This window comes from Trematomus bernacchii, unplaced genomic scaffold, assembly GCF_902827165.1.
Source record: "Trematomus bernacchii unplaced genomic scaffold, fTreBer1.1, whole genome shotgun sequence".
NCBI lineage: Eukaryota > Metazoa > Chordata > Actinopteri > Perciformes > Nototheniidae > Trematomus > Trematomus bernacchii.
Window position 1 is genome coordinate 8,650,172 of NW_022987689.1, and position 22,389 is coordinate 8,672,560.

General features: G+C 41.0%; 1 protein-coding gene across 7 annotated transcripts in view; it reads left to right on the forward strand.

The window, feature by feature from the left end:
- Positions 1-22,389, forward strand: part of st3gal3b (ST3 beta-galactoside alpha-2,3-sialyltransferase 3b) — a 56,360-nt gene that overhangs the window by 21,730 nt on the left and 12,241 nt on the right. For all 7 annotated transcript variants that reach the window (XM_034137246.1, XM_034137242.1, XM_034137248.1 and 4 more), the window contains 6 exons: positions 941-983; positions 2,496-2,588; positions 9,117-9,211; positions 14,416-14,479; positions 14,577-14,672; positions 16,213-16,399. In XM_034137246.1, coding sequence (XP_033993137.1) covers positions 941-983; positions 2,496-2,588; positions 9,117-9,211; positions 14,416-14,479; positions 14,577-14,672; positions 16,213-16,399 — 578 coding nt within the window. The remainder of the gene's footprint in view (positions 1-940; positions 984-2,495; positions 2,589-9,116; positions 9,212-14,415; positions 14,480-14,576; positions 14,673-16,212; positions 16,400-22,389) is intronic.

Here is a 22,389-nt window from a genome sequence, read left to right on the forward strand (position 1 = left end):
AGCTGCTGCCTCGGCTTGGCCCTCTGGCTGCTTTATGCTTCTCAACAGAAACATAGTGCACACACACACACACACACACACACACACACACACACACACACACACACACACACACACACACACACACACACACACACACACACACACACACACACACACACACACACACACACACACACACACACACACACACACACACACACACACTCTTCTTGGCTGCTATGGCTAAGTCCCAATCCTCCAGGGCAGTGCTTGGATCCTTCCCTAACCAGCCGTCACGCATTCCCATTGTCTTTTTCTTTATCTTTCTCCTCCAGCTTCTCTGTGAAGACAAGATCCGCAACCACAGGAGTAATACCACGCTCTTCCTACTTTCAACTAATGCCCATCTTAAACGTAGCCTTCGTCATGCTAATCACAGCATTTTACTGACAGAAATTCATATAACTTGTTAACACTTTTCTGATCTATAAGTATCATTATAGAATACACGACATAGATACTCAATCGATAACATTGAGAATAACGTTCTAATCTCCCCATACATATTTACCTCTGTGCTTCTCTGTCTTCTACCTTAACGTTTCACCAGGCACCTATTGGCCGCCCCTTTGGTTGTCTATAGGTGATCTCTAACTTCTTTTTTTCTAACTTTATTTTCAACAGATTGTTTTGGCTGGCTTCTCCCTAATCGCGCTTGTTTTTCTTTCCTCACAAATCCTTAATTCTAATGCTTTATTTTCTTTTACATTCGCCATTTTGTTTTCCCCTGTGAGCGATGCACAGGTTGTTTACAACTACAGCCAATGAGCTGATAGTTGAAAACGATGTACATTGGATGAGCAGTACTAATGATCCGACCATATACAGTTTTCAGATGCCGTGCTTTCTATCTTTGTAGATCTGTGCGATAATTTCTATCTCTGTCTGTCTTTTCCAGTGTATGATAAGCAGGGCTTTCTGCTGCAGCTGGACACAAAACTGTGAGTACATGTCTTTCTAGAAAACATTTCTGCCATTTCAAATATGGTATATTTATCACCTAATATATTTAGAGCAGTTGAATCCCCAGTTGCACTTTGACTCCATTACTTTGGATTTGTTTAACAGCTTGCTCCACTGAATACTTATTCATGCCACTTCTAGTTGATCGATTGGAAACATGAAAACGTAAACCTTCAACCAATGAATCTTTAGTTTTTTTTAAATAAACATACATCAGTTCATTGGTGTTCTAACCAAAACCTGGTGACAAATGCACACGCTTAATTTGTGCTCTGAGTAATACATAGGAAGATTTGTGGGAATTGAGATGTGGTTGGTCTTTTTCCCCTTTTTATTCCAAACCGGCTGTGGTTTGTCAGGCTGAGAACATGCTACGTTGAGTCATTACCCAGCTGTCATTGTGTCAGCGTGTCTGTTGATATGTGTATAATTCCATGAATTGGTTTGACACTCTGGCTCTAAACTGCCACGATAAGGCCCTCTCTCCAGCCCTTCCATTAGCATGCAGGCAACAATCGTAATGCTCCCCTCACCACCCCGACTCTCACAGGGCACATCTGTCCACACTCTGCACATCCACTGTAAGCACTGTGTCAGCACACACGTTAGGGTGGTTTTCACATGGCTTCAGTTTATCTAATACTGCTCCTTACATTATATCTACAGTCTCATTCATTACTCCGTTAGAGCACATGTGTAAAATGGGGCAATCCATCTTAAAACTCTTTATTCGTTTTTGTGAGTTGTAATTCCTGCTGATAGCCTTCATTCCTAACAAACCACATACCAACTTAAGGCCAAGCTTTATTGTAGCATACTTACAAATATTAATTTAGTGCAGAAGAGTTTCAAATGTGTGCACAAGCCCTCTGCCAACTCTGATTGCAAGGCAATTTATTTATATAGCAACTTCAACAAAAGGCAATTCAAAGTGCTTTACTAAATTGAAAAACATTAAGAGCAAGAGCTTTAACAAAAAGTGTAGCGAAATCACTACAAAATGGCTTTTAAAAACAGTCATTAAAAAGCAAATAAAATAAACATAAACAAGCTAATATAGAATAATACAGCTATAAAATACATGAATGAAAGTTACAGTGCATAAATATTCAATTAAAAGCGGCAAAAAGACAATTCAATTTAAAAGCGGGAAGGCCTCACACAGTGCCCTGACTTGGGACTCTCCCCCTTCTCCCTGTTTATTTGAACTAGATTCATGGCCTTCACCAGGTTATTAATGATCATGCTAGTAATCGGGAGGTTCTAGCTTTAGCACCGCCTGTGTGATTATTTGAACAAGGCCCCTCTGCTTTGTCCTGCCACACACAGGTGATGCTGAGCCCTCCAACTTCCTAAACCACCCGTTTTTCTCTTGAGCACGTTGTTTGACAAGCTCCGTTTTTTGGGGCTTAGATATACGTCAGTGTAATTGATAATCAGTTATCACGATGTGTCTGATTAATCGCTCCCTCTGTTCTTTTAATGTGCAGGCCACAGGAGTTGGCGTACAAGTATGGCAACCTCAGCGAAGGAGCGTGCAAGCCGGGATACGCAGCAGCCAAGATGACCACCATCTATCCTAAGTGAGAAGGATTTTTGCTTGCATAACAGTGTGGAGATAGATTTGGATCCTTTCTTTAAACTTGCTCTAAGAACTTCACATACAATCACAAGCTTCACACAGTAATCATTCTAATTGGTTGAAAGCGTAGAAAAAGCTAAAACTGTCGGACATACCAAGAAGCATGATGTCACTCCTCAAGCCAACTTGGCCTTAAGGGTTTTGAGTCAGACACAGAGAAACCCACACATTCCTCTCCAATCTTCCCCAGTTTTTATCATGTTTCTATCATCTTCTCCCCCGCGACAAAACCCTGACTGTGTTCTTGTGACCCCGTTGTTAAACAAAAGCACTTTTGTCACACGAGGACAAGATCTCCCATCCTTCTCATATCGCAGCGGACAGCCTTCGAGGCTTTCTTCATGAACGGCACCGACCAACTTCCTGTCCTGACTCATCACCAGCTTCCTGCTACACAAACCACACAGTCCACGCAACCCTCATCGACCCTTTTCTGATGTCATTGGCTTTTTTGAGTTTTCTATTTTCCACTACTTGCCACCAAACAGCTCAATCTATAGAGCATTGTCCCAGCAGGGGCTAAGCTAGTAGAGGGGCGATTTACAGCATTGCTGAACAATAGTATGTCAAAGCCAGTACAGAATTAGTTATAGGATTTGACTAATTTCTTAGAATTAGTATTGAACGGATTTATCTATTGATTGAGGATGAAAAATTACGCTCATAGCTATACAAAATAAAGTAAAGAATATTTTCCTTTTCACTTTTCTTTACATATGGCTTTGTCTCCCTGCCTGTTTGATATTCTGGCCTAATATTCTCTTAAAATAAGTTGATCTCAAAGTCTTAAGTTAGTCTATTCAAACCGTATGGCATTATATATTCAGTATATATCAAATTCATTGACAAACCAACTTAAAAACATCACCCTCAGCCGTGCACTGTCAGCTATAATGTGCTGCTCAACAAGACTGAAAGCAGTGGAAATGCGCCAGGGCCTCGCACGGCTTAGTACGGTATAGTTAGGCCCATGGATGTATAATAAGAACTGGATACAGCGTCGGAGGCGGGGTCTCGTTCTTTCCTATGAGAGCTGCTCATTGGCGCAGGAAGACAAAATGGCCCAACTTTTGAGAGGGCGAAATGTCACAGATTACCCATCATGCCTAGCTTTCAGAGCTGAAGAACCCGTATGTGCGCTCACAGAGCATGCGCCCCTTAAGCCCCGGCGCCCCCCGAGCTCCCACTCTCGGCTCAGTAGAATGAATGGAGACAGAAATTAAATCTAGATTCGGCTTTTAGTGCATTTTACAACTTTAAGGACCTAATGATTATAATAAGGGCTATAAAATAGTTCATACTGGGTAGTTTATTTAGTTTAAAAAATATTATCCGCTGATTTACAGACGTTTCTTTCCCAATGTTAGTCAATGGGGAAAAGTCTTTCTGGGTCCAGTGACGTCACGGACTGATACGGAAATTGTAGTACCGCCGTTTGGACACAACGAATATTTTCATCAGAGTCCGGTGCACTTCCTGGGGGCTTGCTTGGTAGGCCAGGCTCACTTTATGCTGCGTTTCCATTACAGTTTAGTAGCTGGGGCAGTAACTATAGTAACGCAGTGTAGGCGGAGCCGTGACGTCATCTTCAATGCGAACCACAGAAAACCAACATCAGCCGTTAGCTGTTAGCACTCAAGCTCACAGCTCCTCATATCTGTTCAGAAACTAGACAAAAGTTAAACAAGTACAAACCACAGAGTGTCTGTGTCATGGCGAATACAGTCGCTGGTTTATTTATGTCTGTATAGGCCGTTGTTGTGAGTGTGGACGGTCGGAGCATATACTGCGTTAGCTTAGCCGATCTCCATTCAGAAAACACGCATTTTAAAAGGTTTTTCGCCTGCCGTCTTGTCCATGGGAGCCTGCCTGCAGGCGCCAGTCTCAGGACACCTCCACTCTCAGGACACCTCCACTCTCAGGATACCTCCACTCTCAGGACAAGAAGTGCATGCACGCTAAGAATTACAAAATAAAATCGCCATTATCAGTACAGCGCCACTTTCCGAACAGAAAATGCACGCAAATACAAAATAAAATCGTACTGACACTTATTATATACATATGTGTGTATATATATATATATATATAAATAGGGACACCTTGTATTGTTTACTCTCAGGACAGCACCACTTTCCGAACAGGAAATGCACGCTAATACAAAATAAAATCGCACCGACTTGATTGATTGAATTGATTGAAAAGTTTATTAACAGCTTGTATATTGGGTACAGTACAGTACAACTCAAAACATACAATTGTTAAGGGGATGCAGACCAGAGAAAGACTTTCGTCTTGTTTACATCAGGGTCCCCCATTTCCAATTCATCATATCATTTAAGACATATAAGACATATTTGACATACAGATGGCTTATTTACAATTTACATACAGGTGGTTTTTTACATACAGATGGCTTATTTACAATTTTCATTTTAGATTTCGTTCTAATACATCCTAACCGGACATTTAAGACATACCAAGTCTACAGATATACAGTTAGTAACAGAGTCTAAAATGCGAGTATATACATAGATGGGGGGGGGAAGCTGTCCATTGTACGACAGGTTGAGATTTGTACCATTACCGGGGCCAGTTTATTATACTTATAAACACTTATTATATCTATATATATATATATATATATATATATAGATATATATATATATATATATATATATATATATATATATATATATATATATATATATATATATATAGATATATCTATATATATATAGATATATATATTTATATATAAATAACGACATCTTGTATTTTAGTTACACCCGCTCAGGCCCTTGTGGACCCACGCAAAGTTATATGATGAGGCCCTCTGTGTCGCGAGCGTCGCCGGGGGGTGGTGCTAGTGGAGCCTCGCAGCGGCCAAACTGTGGCGCGCGTACACTGTAGGTGCGCCGCATTTGCGCTTCAGATGAGGCTCCCTCCGCAAAGACACGCTAGACAACATTGGAGGGTTCGAGAAACAACCTTTTTTGCCGGGTGCACCGCTGCGGGACCCGTGGTGGGACCCTTGAGTCAGACGGTGCATCTTGGTCACGCTTCATATCGGCCGGCCCGGGAAGGAAGAGACACTCAGAGTGGGGGGAGTCCCCCACCCCAACGCAGCACACCCTCCCGGCCATCAGAGTCGAACCCGCAGTTCGGAGGAACCGACCGCCAGAGCACCGGCACTAGGCCGGGCCGGTGGAGGCCCTCCGATGGTGGGTCGCGTTTGCCATTCGATCAGTGAGAGGAGAGGAGAAAAATGCAACCAAAATTGTCAAAATCCGTTAATATATGGATGAGTGGGGGTGGAAACGGCTGGACACAGGCCGTGGGGGGACACCCGAGACCGTGCAGTGTCCCCGGAAGAAGGAACCGGGTGAAATAGCCAAAAAAAGAAAAATTAATAAAACCGGGGAAAAGTGAAAAAAAGTGTCCGAAAATAGGCACTTGTGAGGCGGGCAGAGTCCCCTGTCAACCCCCGTTACATTCCTCCATGGTGTCATTTGAGCGAAAAATGGCTAAGTCAACTTTTACGAGAACCAGGCTGGGGGGGACAAAAGGGCTTGACCAAGGCCGACCCAAAGTGCATGGTGAGCAGACTCATCACCTCCGTGATGAGTCTCCATTGTGATTTGAAAACTTCCATCAGACGAGTCCTTCGGGGGGCGGGGAAAAAAACGCGTTCGTCAGAATCGTCACTTCCTGTACTGAGAGTGGAGGTGTCCTGAGAGTGGAGCCTGCACCGGAACTGTCCTGAGAGTGGAGGCCTGCAGGCAGACCCCTCTCCTCTGGTCTGCAGACTTGTCAAAGCATTAATTCATGGTTTTTACTAACCGGTATCAGTATGTTGTTACTTCGGCATCATTTTGAAACGTGTATTACAATTAAATCACGGTAAAATATGTTCATTTTGTTGTAGTTGTAGCCCCCTTGCCAGCGATTCTCTCTCTAGTTTAGCATACTTAGCCCGGTTGTTAGCCCGGAAAGAACCTGGATTTTGGAGAGCCAGAAAAACTGTGAAACAGTACCCGTTAGCCGGAACTACCCCTAGTGGAAACGCAACAAAAAACGGGCCGGGTTTGGCACGGCACGCTTAAACCGTGCTACGCACTGCAGTGGAAATGCGCCATTAGTGGACTGCCCTCTACCTATACGAGAGGCTACATGTTAACAATGTCCTCCCTCTTAATGACTTCCTCTAATCAGCCGCACGTGTCGGATCAAAGTTCTGCACAACAACGAGCCTCCACTGGGAGCCCGCTGATTACCACCACCTTCAACCCAGTCACACATAGGTCAATGAGCACAATTAATGCAGCGCTTGGTGTGTATGTATGTGTTTGTACGAACGAGTGTTAGTGTATGGTAGAACCTACACAACCCGAGCAGTTTGTGATTAATCACGTCCTGTGTGAAAAGGAGTCAACCAATTAACATCTTGTTTGTTCACTCCGTCTGCATTGTATGTTTACATGGCCAAAACAATTTAAAAGTCCTTGTTAGCATTTTGTTTAAATAGGTGTGGCCCAGAGTTCAGCCGTTAGAAAAAACCTACTTAACCTCTCGCAGTGAGGTCCGCTTATGGCCCTCCCTCTAATCATCTCCTGCTTCCTCCATGTTTGTCTTCTCTGAAGCCCTCTGCCCTGCAGAATCCAATTTATTTTCCACACCTCCCCTCCCCTCTGCTTTACCCAAAACTGTTTGTATTGAAGCCCTAAATCAAGTGTTGGCAGTGAACTGGAAGAGGCACGGTTATGAAAATATTGCCCGTGAGAGATAGACCTAGCAAAGGAAATGAGCACAATGTGTCCGTGCCTGTTGGCTGTTTTGGGAGCCCTCTCTTTTGATCCAACAACAGGCAGCCCCCTGTCTCTCTGCTCTGTCAGGATGTCAGTGACTGACTGTCAGTCAGGGCTCAGTGACTTGCAGCGGTCCTGTGTTATTTATAGCCACTTCTGGCCTCAAAAGTCTTGGGTTAAATGAATCTCCATTTGTTTTGGCAGGACAGACGTCTCTGAGCGGTTGTGCCCCTGTTGGGTGATGTGAGGAGGAGATAACGCCCTCTCCCCTTGTCATCTCTCTACTTTGATACTTTAAACCTGGAGGATGATGAGGGTATCAAGGACCGATTAGGGTGCTCGGAAGAGCTTTAAGCTAACCAGAAGGCTTCCCAATAATGTCGACCGTGTTTGGTCATTCACAGCTCCATGTATTTCTTGTAAACCCATGGAGGTATTATGGGAACGAGCTATCCATGATTCCTGCTGAGAAACAAGGGAGTGTGACCCGTCCTGATTCCAGTTAGAAATGCCATCGCATTGTTATTGCATAAGAAGTCTTAATTTATGGTTGGTGTTAGAAAGAACCGCCATGCGAGTATGTTCGCGTGTGTGCAATTATTATGTCTCTGCTGGTCTGGGTTCAGCTAATCTCTGTGCAACTGTCTTCTATTATAAACAAAATAATGAAAACCAGCTCAATAGATGTCTCTGAGGCGCCTAGCATTGTCTTTTCTGTGTGTCTCCTGATTGATTATTTAGGTCTGACAAGGAAAGGCAAAGAGCTTTATGCATGTTAACGTTAGAAAAGAGACAACGGAAGAGGCTGTCTCCCCCCCCCCCCACCCCCCCCCCCCCCCCCCCCCCTCCAGCTTTACAGCAGGTCATAAAAACACACATTCATCCTGGAGCCACACTTGCAGAAGTGGCACGTAGCCCAGTATTCGGGTCGCAGGCGTGACTAAGAGGAAATTGATTATTTTGATTTTGAACTGAAATGAATCAAAGAGGGACACACACGCACTTATACAGACACACAGGATGAGGAAGAGGCATTGCTGGAAGTAGCCTTTCATGGGGCGTTAAGAACACAGTTACAGACGTGTTTTTGAATATAAAACTCAATTAGTTTTTTAATGTGGCAGCAGTTTAACTTGCCTGTTCTTTGTCATGAGTGAAAACAAACCTCACTTCGAACACTCACATTCAGTTTGTATAAACAGTCTCGGCTCAAATCATTTGAGGAAAAGCATTCTGGCAGGAGTATGTTGTCCCAGCAGATTTATTGAAACCAAGTGTCAGCTGTGATTAAGGCCTGGGTGGAGAGGTTATGTTGATGGGTGATGCACTGCAGCAACTCTCTGTCACTCCTCCGCTCAGTTCTTGAGCTTTTTTTTACTCATGTGCGCACACACACACACACACACACACACACACACACACACACACACAGTTGTTTTTATGACTTTAGCAGGAAAGGTGGGGATGCCATTCGATCAATGACAGTGGAACAAGGGATTTAATGTATCATTTTATGGCTTAAACTTTGCCACAGTCAATATAGCTACTGTTCAAGGTGGAGCTGGTTTCATAAAGAGGAGCAAAGGTATGCGAGGGAACGCACAACAAAAAATAATAACTTCCCTTTCTCCTTCTCCTTCCTTTCCTGCGTCTCTTTGCAGGTTCATGAAACCAGCACCCATGTTTCTTGATCGAAACTTCAAACTTCTTGCAAAAGTCAGCAATTACTTACCTCCGTTTGGATTCAAAACACAAGGTAAGAATGGTTCTTGCTATCTGTTACCTTCTGTTTGTGATATCTACTGTACTATCTACTGTATTTTTTTAACAATGCCTCAAAGGATGTTGCCTATACAATAAAATTACTAGTATTAGATTTGATCCAGTGTGCATGCTTAAAAGCTCAGAAGTTTTGATACAGGAGTTTGACATCGGCTGCGTGTTACAGTATGTTGTGCCTGCGATGCCTGGCATCTCAGAGTAATAAAACATCTGATTGAGTTGGCACCAAGCCCAGATTTGTGTGTTTTTAATATTGCCCAGATGATTTACAGTTTTATCAAACAAGTCCAATATTTGTATTTAAGTAAGGGCTGCTAACCTTGTTCCCGTATCCTTATTCATCAGCTGGCTTCCCCTACTCTATCTACTTGTCGTCATTGTAAATTCTGAGACTCTTAAACAAACTGTGAACGTCTCTTATGAGGCAGGTTTTCTATAGTCTAATGTTCCCACTGAAATTCATTTTGTTGCTTCTTTGAAAAGATTGTGAGTAGCTATTCAGAAGTATGAAATCAAGCTGGTTATTTTGTCCAAATACCTGCTCTTTTTAAACTCTCCCCGAGGTTTCACGCTGATGGTTCAGCTGCTTGGAATGCTAGTGTCACCACCTAGCAATTTTCATTATTTGTCATCGTTGCAGGGCTGATGCTTTTGGCAGAATATAATCTGCCTAAGGTTTCAGTTTGTTACTCTGCCTTATCATAAATTAAGAGTAAGTGAGACATGTCATCCATTACAGTGTAATTTAACTCACATGCAGTATTTGCCAAATGTATGCCATCACGAAAAAGAAATGGGACAGGGTTTGTTTTTGAAAGCTGAGATTTCAGATGAAATGGCTAAACAGTGCAAGGAATTTTCTAATATTTGCAGTATCCATGTGTTATTGTATTGAATTTTGGATCCAATTCCTGGTTGGCTAAGTACTCAGAATTGTAAAAACCTGATGCTAGCCTTTCTCATGTCAAGCCTTTTAGCTGTCCTCACGCTTTTTTATTAGCGAAGAGCAATGGAAAACAGATAGGCAGCAGGCACATTCATTTCGTAATGTTCTTTAGTTAATGTCATTTCTGCAGCTGGTGTCTGTCTTGATCAAACATCACTTTTGAGTGATAAGAAACATGTCTCTGTAACACCTCTTGGTCTGAGTGGACTGCGTTTTTTTTTATTCAGTAATGAAGTGACAGTGGAGACTCTTCTTTAAACTAGACAAACAATCTGATCGACTCTTCAGCTAAATAATCTCAATCAGGACCTTCAGTTTTTTGAGTTAGTAGCAGAGTTAGTGCAATAGTCTATAGCTGTTTATTGAAGATGTCAGATACATTTCACTAACCTTTCAAATGTTGCTCACCTTTAAACTAACTTGCTATATATTATATTAAATGGATGTTTTACTTTGGACAGTTATAAGCCTCAAACTCTGGCTCTGCTGGTTCTATAACCTTCTGACGTAAATCTTAAGTTCTCTTAATAAAGTGTAAAATATATGGCCCTTAGTGATATTCATTTGTTTCTTAGATGAATTCTATCTTTGGACCAGGGAACACGTACGTCTCCCAACACTCCAGCTTTAATGTTTCCACACACACTGCATGTACTTGTTCCCTGACCTTAACACACTCCAGCACTTCAGATATCAAACCAGCACACAATGCCATGGGAACTGAAGAGATAACATTAAACGGACTTCAGTGACATGCTCCGTCACATATTTTCCAATACTTAGAAGGTACAGTGAATGTTACCTTTGTGCTCTGTGCAAGTTCTCCGCTGTCACATGAACACACACAGACACACACACAGTTTGAGTTGCTATCAAAAGAGCACACCCTGTGTGAGTGTTACACCTGGTTTCTGTTTTCTCCACGGACTGCCATGGCACTGGGGTTTCCCTTTTAGCGGTACTCATGTGGAGAGAGGATACGTGTGGATCCTGAATAGAACGCCACAAAGGATTCCAAATTGGGAACATGGAGTGGCGGAGGTGGACGGGAGGTTTATTTTTACTTTTTATTTTGCCATGAGGTATCTTTGGCTTGCATCAACCACATCATCAACATTAAAGCTGTTTTGATTCGGTCTCAGAGAAAGAAAATAACGTCAGCTCTGCAGGATGCCAGTCAGCCACTGAACAGTCAGTTTGAGTAATAGGCTATATTTTGCACCAACTGTTATTTTGGTTTTGTTACTTTGTGTAAAATGAAACCAAATGATATCTCTTTCCGAATTTCATCCAAAGAGAACTTTAGTAAATAAAAAAATAATAATCAGCACCCAAAGGATTATACAGATAAAGGAATTGACTCAATATATTTGGAGAAAATCAACATTTGGCTAAAGAGATTTAGCTAACGGAAATAAGCCTTTATGCATTATTTCCTTCTAGCAGTTGTTGAGTGCAATGTTTTATTTATTTTGATTAATAATTATAGGAGTTTGATGTTATTGCACTGCTTTTTCTTTTTTGTAACATGAGACAAGAGCAGGTGCACAAGTCTATGAGTACATTCATAAAACCACTGTTAAATATATGAAATAGTCACCACAAAAAACAACACATTTGCTTAATTTCAGCAGGGCCCTGAGCCTTGAGTATTGAACCTAAATGTCTTTTCAATAACAGTTTCTCTTAAATTATTCAGCAGATTGATGAATCATATTTCTGGGCAATTGGGTTTTCACTGTGGACGCGATTGTTTCAGTCTCAATTTCCCCCAAACTGAAGTCCCAAACAACATTAGTAAGGATGCAACATGTTGCCAGAAAGATGTTGAAAAGTGCTACCATATTTTATTTAACGTTTTTCGACGTACAAAGTTCAAATAAAGACTGTACCACTTTGGTCCCTACAGATATGTTTCAAGATTTAGTTATCATTATCTTTGATAAACGAGTCAACGCACCACAGTCAAATTATAGATGTTTCCCATTTTTAACCATGGCAGTTGATGCTGAGTAAAAAGTCTACCAAAGAGCAGCTCTGACAAATATCTCTCGCTATCATCACAATATTCTTTTCTATTGTTTAGACTACGCTCTTCCCAACAATGTGTCTGTGTTTATGTGTCACAAGATGCTTCCTACCTTCCACTGTTACCACTAAAGATTTTTGCCATTTCAAGAGTTCCTTGTTGGACCAAAGTCTGAACCTACAGCCATTCGTCTTCGGCTCTACCAGGAGACATACTTCGCTGAAATGTTTACCCCGGGTACTTATAACAATTAGCTTCCATGTCGTCCTCTGGAAGAGAGTCCTGCCCATTGTGATTTTTCACTTTTCACCCGCTTGGATCCAGGTGTGGTCCTCGGCGTGTGTTTATGCTGTTCGGGGTGATGCTTGATGCCAGACATCGACACCACATCCAAACAATGGGCTGTTGCTCTGCTCTCCTCTCCTCGGCAGGTTAATCATTAGGATCGTTAGCCCGGGTGAATGGGGCTGCAATATGTCTCACAAACTGCTCTGAGGCCTCAGTCCAAACTCTCTCGTTCTCACTCTGCCTTGACTCTCACTTTTTCTGTTTCTCTTGGCCCCCTTTGCAGACTATGTGCTATATGGTGATTATATTAAGTGAAGTAGAGAGAGCCATAAAAATGCCTTTTAACTTTTATTAAATGTGACACAGGTAGATTTCTTTTCATGCAATAAATAGAATAGAATTGATTGGAATAGAAAACCTTTATTGTCATTGTACTTAAATATACAACGAAAAATAAAGGACGGATGATTAACTGCTATAATTAAATCAAAAGACAACCCAGGGGGTCCGCGGGGTCTTAAAAAGTATTAAAAGTTGAAAAATAAATTTAGCGAAAATTAAGGCTATTAAAAAGTATTAAACGGCATTTTCCAAGGTATTACATGTTGTAGCTTGTTTTCAATAAGTATATAAATTGTCCAAAGAGGTTGTATTCTACAGTTTGCCTGTATGTCATCATTGCGTAGGTGTGTAGTGTGATTCTGTGTAGTTTATTTATGGCATCCCGTTGGATTTGACGTCATCTGAACAGGACATCGCACGCTCACTGCTTGATAGCGCGCGAAGCTCCGTTTACGCCGGTTGTTGAACAACATCGTTATGGGGAAATGCAAGTTTGCGTCCAAATGGTTGGAAGATAAAGAGGAAGGACAATCAATACTGTATATAGTAAATGTGAGGTAAAGTGTGTCGCCAATGTAACCGGTTAAAACTCGAAGTGGCGATGAGGTCTTAAAATGTATTGAAAGGGTCTTAAAAATTGTCTTAAAAGGTATTACATTTGACTTCAGGATTCCTGCATATACCCTGCAACCCTTCTTTGGTGCTTCCGCATAACTGCAAACGTAACTTGGAACAAAGATAGTAACAACTGTAATGGATTCTGCACATTTTGGACGTCGCGATGATGAAAGTACGGGAGCCCAGAGACTTGGCTCGGCCTAAAAATGGTCAGGAGGGGGGGAGAAATAAATATAATATCTAATACAGGAAGCATGAGTCGAGCAGCATGCCCTGTAGAACATGGCAGGAATTCGCGCTATGGCTAAACATCCGCGATTCTCACCCTGCGATCAGAGGGGTGCTGGCCGCGCAGGGAGACGAGCTCCACATCGCCCACTTAACCAGGAGAATGTGCTTGTTTGAAAACAGCATTCCTCCCTGAGTGCTTTTATGGGAGAGTTTCTACACACACACGCATACCATCCCAAACCCTGTATGTCTGTTTCTACCAGATCCACTCCCCTCAAGAACACAACAGCTTTCTTCTCTCCATCATCCCATCATCACTACTTCTGTGGTGCTGATGGGTCGCTCCTTATCTGTGACTGAATAAACGGAGAGAGGTGTTCTCTCCTCCAAAGGTCTTCAGACCACCTAGATTGCTTTATTTCTAGTGGTATGTCAAAGTCCTTGGCAAGGAGACATTCCCTCACTTGTCTTCTTCTCATTTCATTATTAAAGTCCATAAGGAGTGCTTAAGGTAACACCTGAATTTGGCATTAGTTGTACCAAGTCTCCAATTCATTGCCAAGAAAGCAATTATCCACCGATATAAAAATACACAGACTGCTGCGGAGAAAGAAATGACCTGTTTAAGTATTTATATTTGGCACGCTCATGTAAGAACTGAAGGTGACATGTTATCTGAATTGTCCTCTCACCATGGATGCTCCTTTTTTCCTATCCTCTGCAGAGAGAGTCATAGACAGCATTCTCACTGCCACAAAATATTACGGACTCGGGGAGTATCTGGACAGGTAATTTTTGCTGCTCACCCAACATCAGCAGAACAGTCCTGTTTTGTCTATCCATCACTTATTTATGTTACTAACGTCTGACCTTGCTTCCCTGCAGTCTCAGCTGTAAAAGATGCATCATTGTGGGCAACGGGGGAATCCTGTTCAACAAGTCTCTGGGCTCCCGTATAGATGAATACGATGTCGTAGTGAGGTGAGAATATATATTATATATACTGTATTTATTATTATTATGATATATCTTGTTTATTTTGATACTGTCAGTCATGCACAACCCTCAGAATATTTTGCACATTTGCACATAAAGCTACCCAGCTTTCCACATTTCGTTACAATACTGCACATTTTATTATATTTTTCCGAGTCATATCATACTGTACGTAATTTTTGTAATATTTCTCTATATTCTAGTGTTATCATTTAAAAAAAAATATATATTTTGTATAATTGTTTTACTTTTGTGTCGTTTTTCTTACACTTGATCTTTAACTGTGTTTATGTTTGCACCATATACATCGAAGCTAATTCCTTTACACAGCTTTCCGCTTTTCGTTTAATATTCCACATTTTATTTTATTATCCCGAGTATGTTGTCATATTATGTTGTACGTAGTTTTTAGGTATAACTATATTTTATGTAAATATTTCTCTATATTTGAATGTTATAATTGTTTTTTTTTAATATTTTCGTATAATTGATTCATATTTTGGTCGTTTTCTTACAATTGATCTAGTTTAACTGTGTTTATGTATGCACCATATACATCAAGGGAAATTCCTTGTACGTATTAACCTACTTGGCTTACTTTCTATAGCAGAATGGTCAAAAAAATGCAATTTGTCGCCATACACATTGTGGAAACACTATACAATAGGGATGCTCCGATTGATCGGCCGCCGATCGATATCGGCCGATACTCACTCTCTGCCGATCGATCGGTGCTCTCTAAACATGCCGACCGCATGACGTAAAATCATGACGTAAAATACATGACACTTTTCTCTGTGCGCGGCAAAACAAGCTCGCCAAAATGGCTTCACTAGTCTGGCAGTATTTTAAGGTGTCCGAAAAAGACTATAAAATAGCGGTATGCAACGTGTGTGTGAAGCAGAAATCCTGCAGCTCCGCCCGCTGTGACGGACCGGTGAGCGGAGCAGAACACACAAGAGTTAGACCTAACACACTTAGCTATTTTATCTACCTCTGGAACAAGCTAAACTAGTTATAAATATATTTATTACTCACTGTCGGGTCGCTCATTACTGGATCAGTGAGCTGCATGAGATACTGACGGGCTGTCAGGAGAGAGAGAGAGAGGGGGAGAGAGGAAAAGAGAGCGCTTCCGCTCATTTCTCCCGTGTTATTATCCAAAGTTAATGTAAACTTGAATAATGTACTTCATTTGAATGTAATAATTATGTTGATTGTTTGTGGAAGCGCCAGTGAATGAGCCCCATTAACTGAGTTTTAAACATCACTTTAAATGGAAGATCCCCATAGGCCCCGCCCACTCGATCGGATCGGCGATCGGCCGATACTGATTCCGGCGATCGGCCCCAAAATTGGCGATCGGAGCATCCCTACTATACAACAAGGCAACACTTTACCAATATGTGAATGAACAACAGTTGATAAATAAAAAGAGAAAACATCGCAGGTGCTTAACTTCTGTGTCATGGGCTTTTTTAACCCAAATCCCAGTCACTAAGACATTGTTTTGTTGTGCTGGCAGGTTGAATGAAGCCCCGGTAAAAGGTTACAGCAAAGACGTGGGGACCAAAACCACCATTAGGATTACCTATCCAGAGGGAGCGATCCAGAAGAGCGACAACTATGAAAAAGACTCCCTTTTTGTTTTTTCCGCTTTCAAACCACTGGATTTCAAGTGGCTCAGACAGATGGTCTTCAAGGAGAAACTGGTAAGGATTTTTCTTTTTAAATCATTAAAGGATAAAGAGAAAATCGTGAACACATTAAACATGCATGAACACGACCCTGAAATATCTAATAGGAATGATGACTCACAGCACTGCGTCTCATCAGGCTGTCTTCCTCATTTAGCATTCTTCCACATTATGTCTGTGTTGGACCTGCGCTCACTGAATTACACTTTAGAGAATTTCTATTTCTGAATTTTTGAGTTATGTGTTTTGTTTTAGCAGATCATTTCGTTCCAACCCCAGATCACATTCTGTACATTCCTTCTTGTGGAAATGTAAGCCGTTTCGTAAATAATTTGAGAAGACGACTTGAATCTAAACTAGATAATGCAGTGTTTTAGATGGTTTGCTTTTCTGTGGAAAGGACAGTTGTATACAAGATATGTTGTCTTCTTTCTCCGGCACCCGAGTGGATTTTCTTCATTATCCTTTGTCGTTTTCTCATCAATAATAATAATACTGATTATTTCTTAACCTGTTCTCTCACATTTCTTGATTAATTTACCTCAAAAATACATGACCATGACTCAAAAATACAAAATATTCTCAGTGAACTGGCCTCTTAATCTCGAGGGTCAGACTGAATGACAGAGCTGGCTTGTTTTTTTTTAAGTACAAAAGGCTTGTCTGGCCTTTTTATATCCATTGTCACAAAAAAGCTCCTATAAGCACTTTCATTTGTTCTTGTTGAACAGTCTCTAGTATCACTAGTGAGTTTATTTTGGGTCCATTCAACTCCAGGATGGCAGGAGTACTCAGTTAAAGCTCTTTATGAAATAAAAAAAGCATTTTAATAAAATGTTTTATACATGGAAGGACCATACTAGTGTCTTGCTTTAGTCCATTTACTAGAACTGACTGTTTTCAAAAGAGTGTTTAATATCTTTAACGTTTTATTTCAAACCATACCTCTTCCAATTTATCTTAATGACATATTGGTTTCCCAGTCAATTTTAAATATGAAATGTAGTATAAAATAACCTTACGGTTTTTGAATTGTCGGCAATTACATCACAGGTGCTTATGTTGTAGCAAATGGGCTGAGCCATTTAAAAACACATTCCTAAAGGTCCATACAGGCAGAATAGCTAAACTAATTTACCCCTTTCTTCGTGAGGGATGCCTCCGTCTAATATGGCAAACGAGAATGAAAGAAAAATGCTTTATTTTCCAGCACAGCTGTGTGACTTTAGGGAAGCAGCTGCCAGCTAGGGATTTCACAAGGTGACATTTGTCATAATCGTTTGAGTGAGGGAACGGGGAGAAAGGAAATATAGTGGAAAGCACAATACTGTTATAATAGGCGATGGAAAGGGCATACAATGATAAGCTCAACCAAGAAATGGTGTGAAGCTGGATTAAAGGTTGAAAGAATGGAAGGAAGCTAGATGGAAAGGATCATGTGAAATGGGGTAAAGGGATAATAGCTGGGGAAAAGAAAATGAGCAGTGGAAGGTAAAGTAAAACGGAGGAAAATAGCTTGGCTGGCTGATGGCCCCTTCGGCCTTTGATAGGGCCCAGATTTGTCTGGTGTGTCAGAAAGAGAGGACAGTGGAAATGCCTGCCCGGGATAATTGATCCGGCCCCCGGCGCCTGACTCAGCCCTCTTTGATCTGCGGAGGAAGGAAGAATGTTTCTCATGGGTTAAAAATCAGGGAACAAAAAAAAAAGTCAGTGTTGTTTGGTCAGAGCCTTGATGATAACATGGAAGAAGAGAACTGACAGATGTGCAAGGACCCAAGCGGACCTATTGATAGTTTTCCACAATAGGTGGACATTATGAACATTATCATGTCGTACATACACATAGAAACGTCACACACATATCACACAACAGTTTTTACCCCACATACTAAGACTCTAATGGCAATGTTGGTCAGTTGCTTAAATGTTCTGTATTGCCTTTTCTACCCTGCGTTACTTTTTCCATTAGATATTCTGTTAAAGTATAGGTGTGATTTGTTGTATCAGATGGTTTGTGGACTACTGTATGTCCAAGTATTTATTTTATAACGGTAATAAATGCATTTTGTTGTAGGGCTGCAGCTAATGTTCTTTTACATATCGATTCATCTGCAGCTTGTTTTAATAATTAATTGTTTAGTCTATACATTGTAAACATGTGTGAAACATTTCCATTTCAGTTTCTGAAAGTCAAAGTTCAATACAATGTTTCCTCAGTAAAGAAATATAAATATATTCAGTTTATTATAATGAAAAACAGTGAAAAGTGGGACCTTTTCTAATTTTAGGAGGGGGTACAGCCGTTTCTGACATTTTTGTATGAAATACGAATTGAGCAATTTCATTAATTGATTAGTTATAAACTCAATGCCAGTGTTAATGAGTTAATTCATATAATGGATCATTTAGACAAACTCATTTAAAGCACGTGCTGATTTAATGACTTAAACACATCTTGAACACATTACTGTTTCATTCGTTCTGATTCAAATTGATCACTTCAGGAGAACGCACAAAGAAACAAGCACTGTGTTAATGTTTACTTTAAAGCAGCATGAAGGCTGACAAAAATGTTGAAATTATAATCTTTCTTAAAAACCACATGTTACCGGGGCAACGGTATGTGATTTTCAGTCTCATCACAACATGAAGGGAACTAAAGTCCTTAAGTTAAAAGATTGTTATCCTAGCTTCATTGTGTCAGACTTACACCTAGCCCAGACTAATGCAGTGGAAACATACACATGAAGAGGTGTTTATGTGTGTATGTACATTTCTTATTTTATTTTTAACTCGAGGGACACTTTTCCAAAAAACAGCGACTCATACATGTTTTATTTTATTACCAGACAATAGTTATCCTAATCAATAAAAGCAAATTAGTTTATCAAAAAGATATTTCATTCATTAGGATATGCAGCATGACATTGTCACCATGTAGCAGCAAGCATCTCTTCCTTTAGCCTCACATCCATTCAGTCCATCCCAGACAGAGACATCATGTAACTCAGGACATTTGTCCTTCGGGAGCTTTTACTTCTCTCGGTCCAGCCGAGGGATTTCTTTGTGTACGACGCACACTTGCAGCTGCGAGGGATGCTTTTCACTCTCCTTCTGCGGTTATGAAAGCAAGTGTATGTCCTTCCTCTTTTTAAAAGGTTGGTGGGTGGTACACGGTTGTTTTGAAGCCGCAAGTGACTCACCCAGCCAGTTGTGAGAGTGCTCGACTTTCCTGCGCTATTGTGCCTTTTTTCAAATGCCTACAGCGCGTTCTTGGATGGCTGAACTGAATACAAATTAGCGAGGCAGTTTCCCAATCTGTTATTTACTGTTTTTGTACACTCTCAAAAAGACAAACTCAAAAACTCCCATTCACTCACACGCACAAGTCCGAGATTTGCAAACTTGACCTTGATCAGATCTCTGAGCAGCTGTCTCTCTGTCTCTGAACGTGTCTCACATTTTAGATGAGTGAAGCTCTTTGCTACATATACAATTACATAGCTGCAGCATCAGAAGGCATCCGACTTCCCTAATCCCTCATTACTGCAGGTAAACCTGATTACCACTCAGCTTTGTCACCCCGCTTTAAAGTCGGACCCCACAGACGCAGCCGCCTGGTTGATTGCGCAGCTACGCGCTGTTTACAAACGCACTCAAACACGATTTCCACAATTGTCGATATTGTCTTTATTCCTATATGTCTAGTTTTCGATTTTGCACTCATGCACAGCAGACCCTCGTGGTTCATGCACACACAGACACAGTTGTTTGTATATGCGGGGATATTTTCAAACAGAGCCAGCGAAGGATATACAGCCGGTGGTAAACACGGGGTTCCAAGGTGGAGTGCCGGTGTTTTCGCTCTGCTGTTTGTTTACAGGAGCTCTCGCTGCTAAATGATGGATGGAGACAATTTTAAGGAAGAGAGTACTTCAACTTTAATAGAAAAACAGCCACGGGTTATTAGTCATAGGTTTGAAAATATTGTAGTTAAGCCAATATTTAATACACATTGCATGTCTCTTCGGAAGAAATTGAGCAAGGAATTACCAAAATAGCCAGTTGCTCCACATCACTGATAATTCCCAATTTACTCCTTTCCCACAAGAATATTGTTATGAATCGTATCCTTTTGTTAATCTCAATATAAAAGCCATGCTTCTCATTTTTAAAGATAGCGTTTTAGAAAAAAAATGTGTATTCTAACTCTCTCTAAGGATGCACCGTGGGACAGAAATAACCGCTATAAGGCTCGTTTTCTTTTTAAGCCCAGACATCTGTGCAGAAGCCCAAAGTAGCATGCATACATGCATTCATAAACATTTACATACTTGTAAACATGGATTTTGAACATGATCCAAGTGACTAACATAGGGTCCGGATGTCACTGATTAGCGAGTGTTGTGTTTCAAAAATGAGTCACCTACCTACCCTTCAGTGATCAACGCTCCCGTACTCCGTGTTCCTTTTTGAGTCATATGTTCTGATGCAACGAGTGGGTAATTAGTATTTAAGATTTTTTTTAAATAACTTTATCAACTCGGAATAGGTCACAAGAGGGACTTCTCTAGTTGTTGGCTCCGCAGGCCCTGCTAGTGAAACCATGTTGCTCTTACAAGTCTTCAGGGTCACTGTGCTGTCAGGTTTGGGCCCTGTTTGACGTTTGTCGTCATGGGAGTGTGGAGACAAGGGTTTCACACACTGGGTATCCTGCGAGAGGCCAAGAGTGGAGAAACCACCATGACCTCGATGGGTGCAGAGGTCTTGGTATGTGTCAAGAAAAGCAAAGGCAAATTGGTGAATGCTTCAGATTCCTGTGTAACAAACTGCAATAAAATAACCACAGCTTTACAGAATTCCACCTCTAGGATTTTAGAGACTTTTAATCCCAGGCTGCTAAACCCCTCTCCTTTTCAAACATTCTTTGTGAAATGGTTCTCCTCCAGTGGAGCACTTATGTGGTGAGACACTGTAACTTGTAAACTGAAAGGTCTAACATGTATACAGTGCTAATCACCTCCAGAACAACCTTAATTGTAATCCTTAAAAGTTCAGCGCTGCCGTTTTTGTTTCCAAAACTGCTTTAAGTCTACCTTCCGGGATTCAGTCTTCCTCTCCTGAGTCTTCCTCTCCTGAGTCTTCCTCTCCACAAACACATCCTCAGACAGCTAAATTGTATGATAGCTGCCTGTCAAGGAAAGACGGGCTTCTGTGTCATTGCAGCCATATTATGAGATTATCCTGGTCACACATAGGAATAGGTTGAGACTTTGAAAATAGACATACACTGTATCTGGTGACAAGATGGTCTGGCTTTACTACTTGTGGCTAACAGAAAGCTGGGGTTTGTCTGTATTTGTTTACACGTAAGGGCTTTGAAACCACCTGTAGTAACCGGGCAGATGTGAAACTCTTTCCTCTCGTATTACAGTGCGCCACTTTTCTACATTTTCACTCACTCTCTCGGGAACTACAAACTAGGCCATCTGCTTCATTCAATGCATAGAAAGACTTCTGTTTAAAAGGTGAGTTACATTTTATTGGCAACACTGAAACAACCACGCTGAAAACCATAAACGCATGTTGGAGAACTCCAGGCTCTAAATCAAGCTGTTTCTTATTTAGGCAACTTCCATTTGTGGAGTGAAGTGCAACTGTGTATTTTCTTTTTTAAGTTGTCTGCAACTGGAGAGGGATGCATGTCATCACTTTTATGCCAAGCCTAATTTAAGTCTTTCACCATCACAAAACCATACTTATTTTCTTTTCTTATTTTTGCATATTCAGGAAGCTGTACATTTTGAATTCAGTATAAGTATTGATTACTTCTGTATCTCTCACATAGGGCTACACTAGAGATTATCAACGTAATGATAATCTCTAGATATCATCTTATATTTGGGTATCATCATAGTGTTGGGGTTGTCTTTTCCTGGGTTTAAAGAATACAGTAAAAAGAGGTCATTTTCTGAACCCACTAGACTCTTTTTAGCTTTGCTATT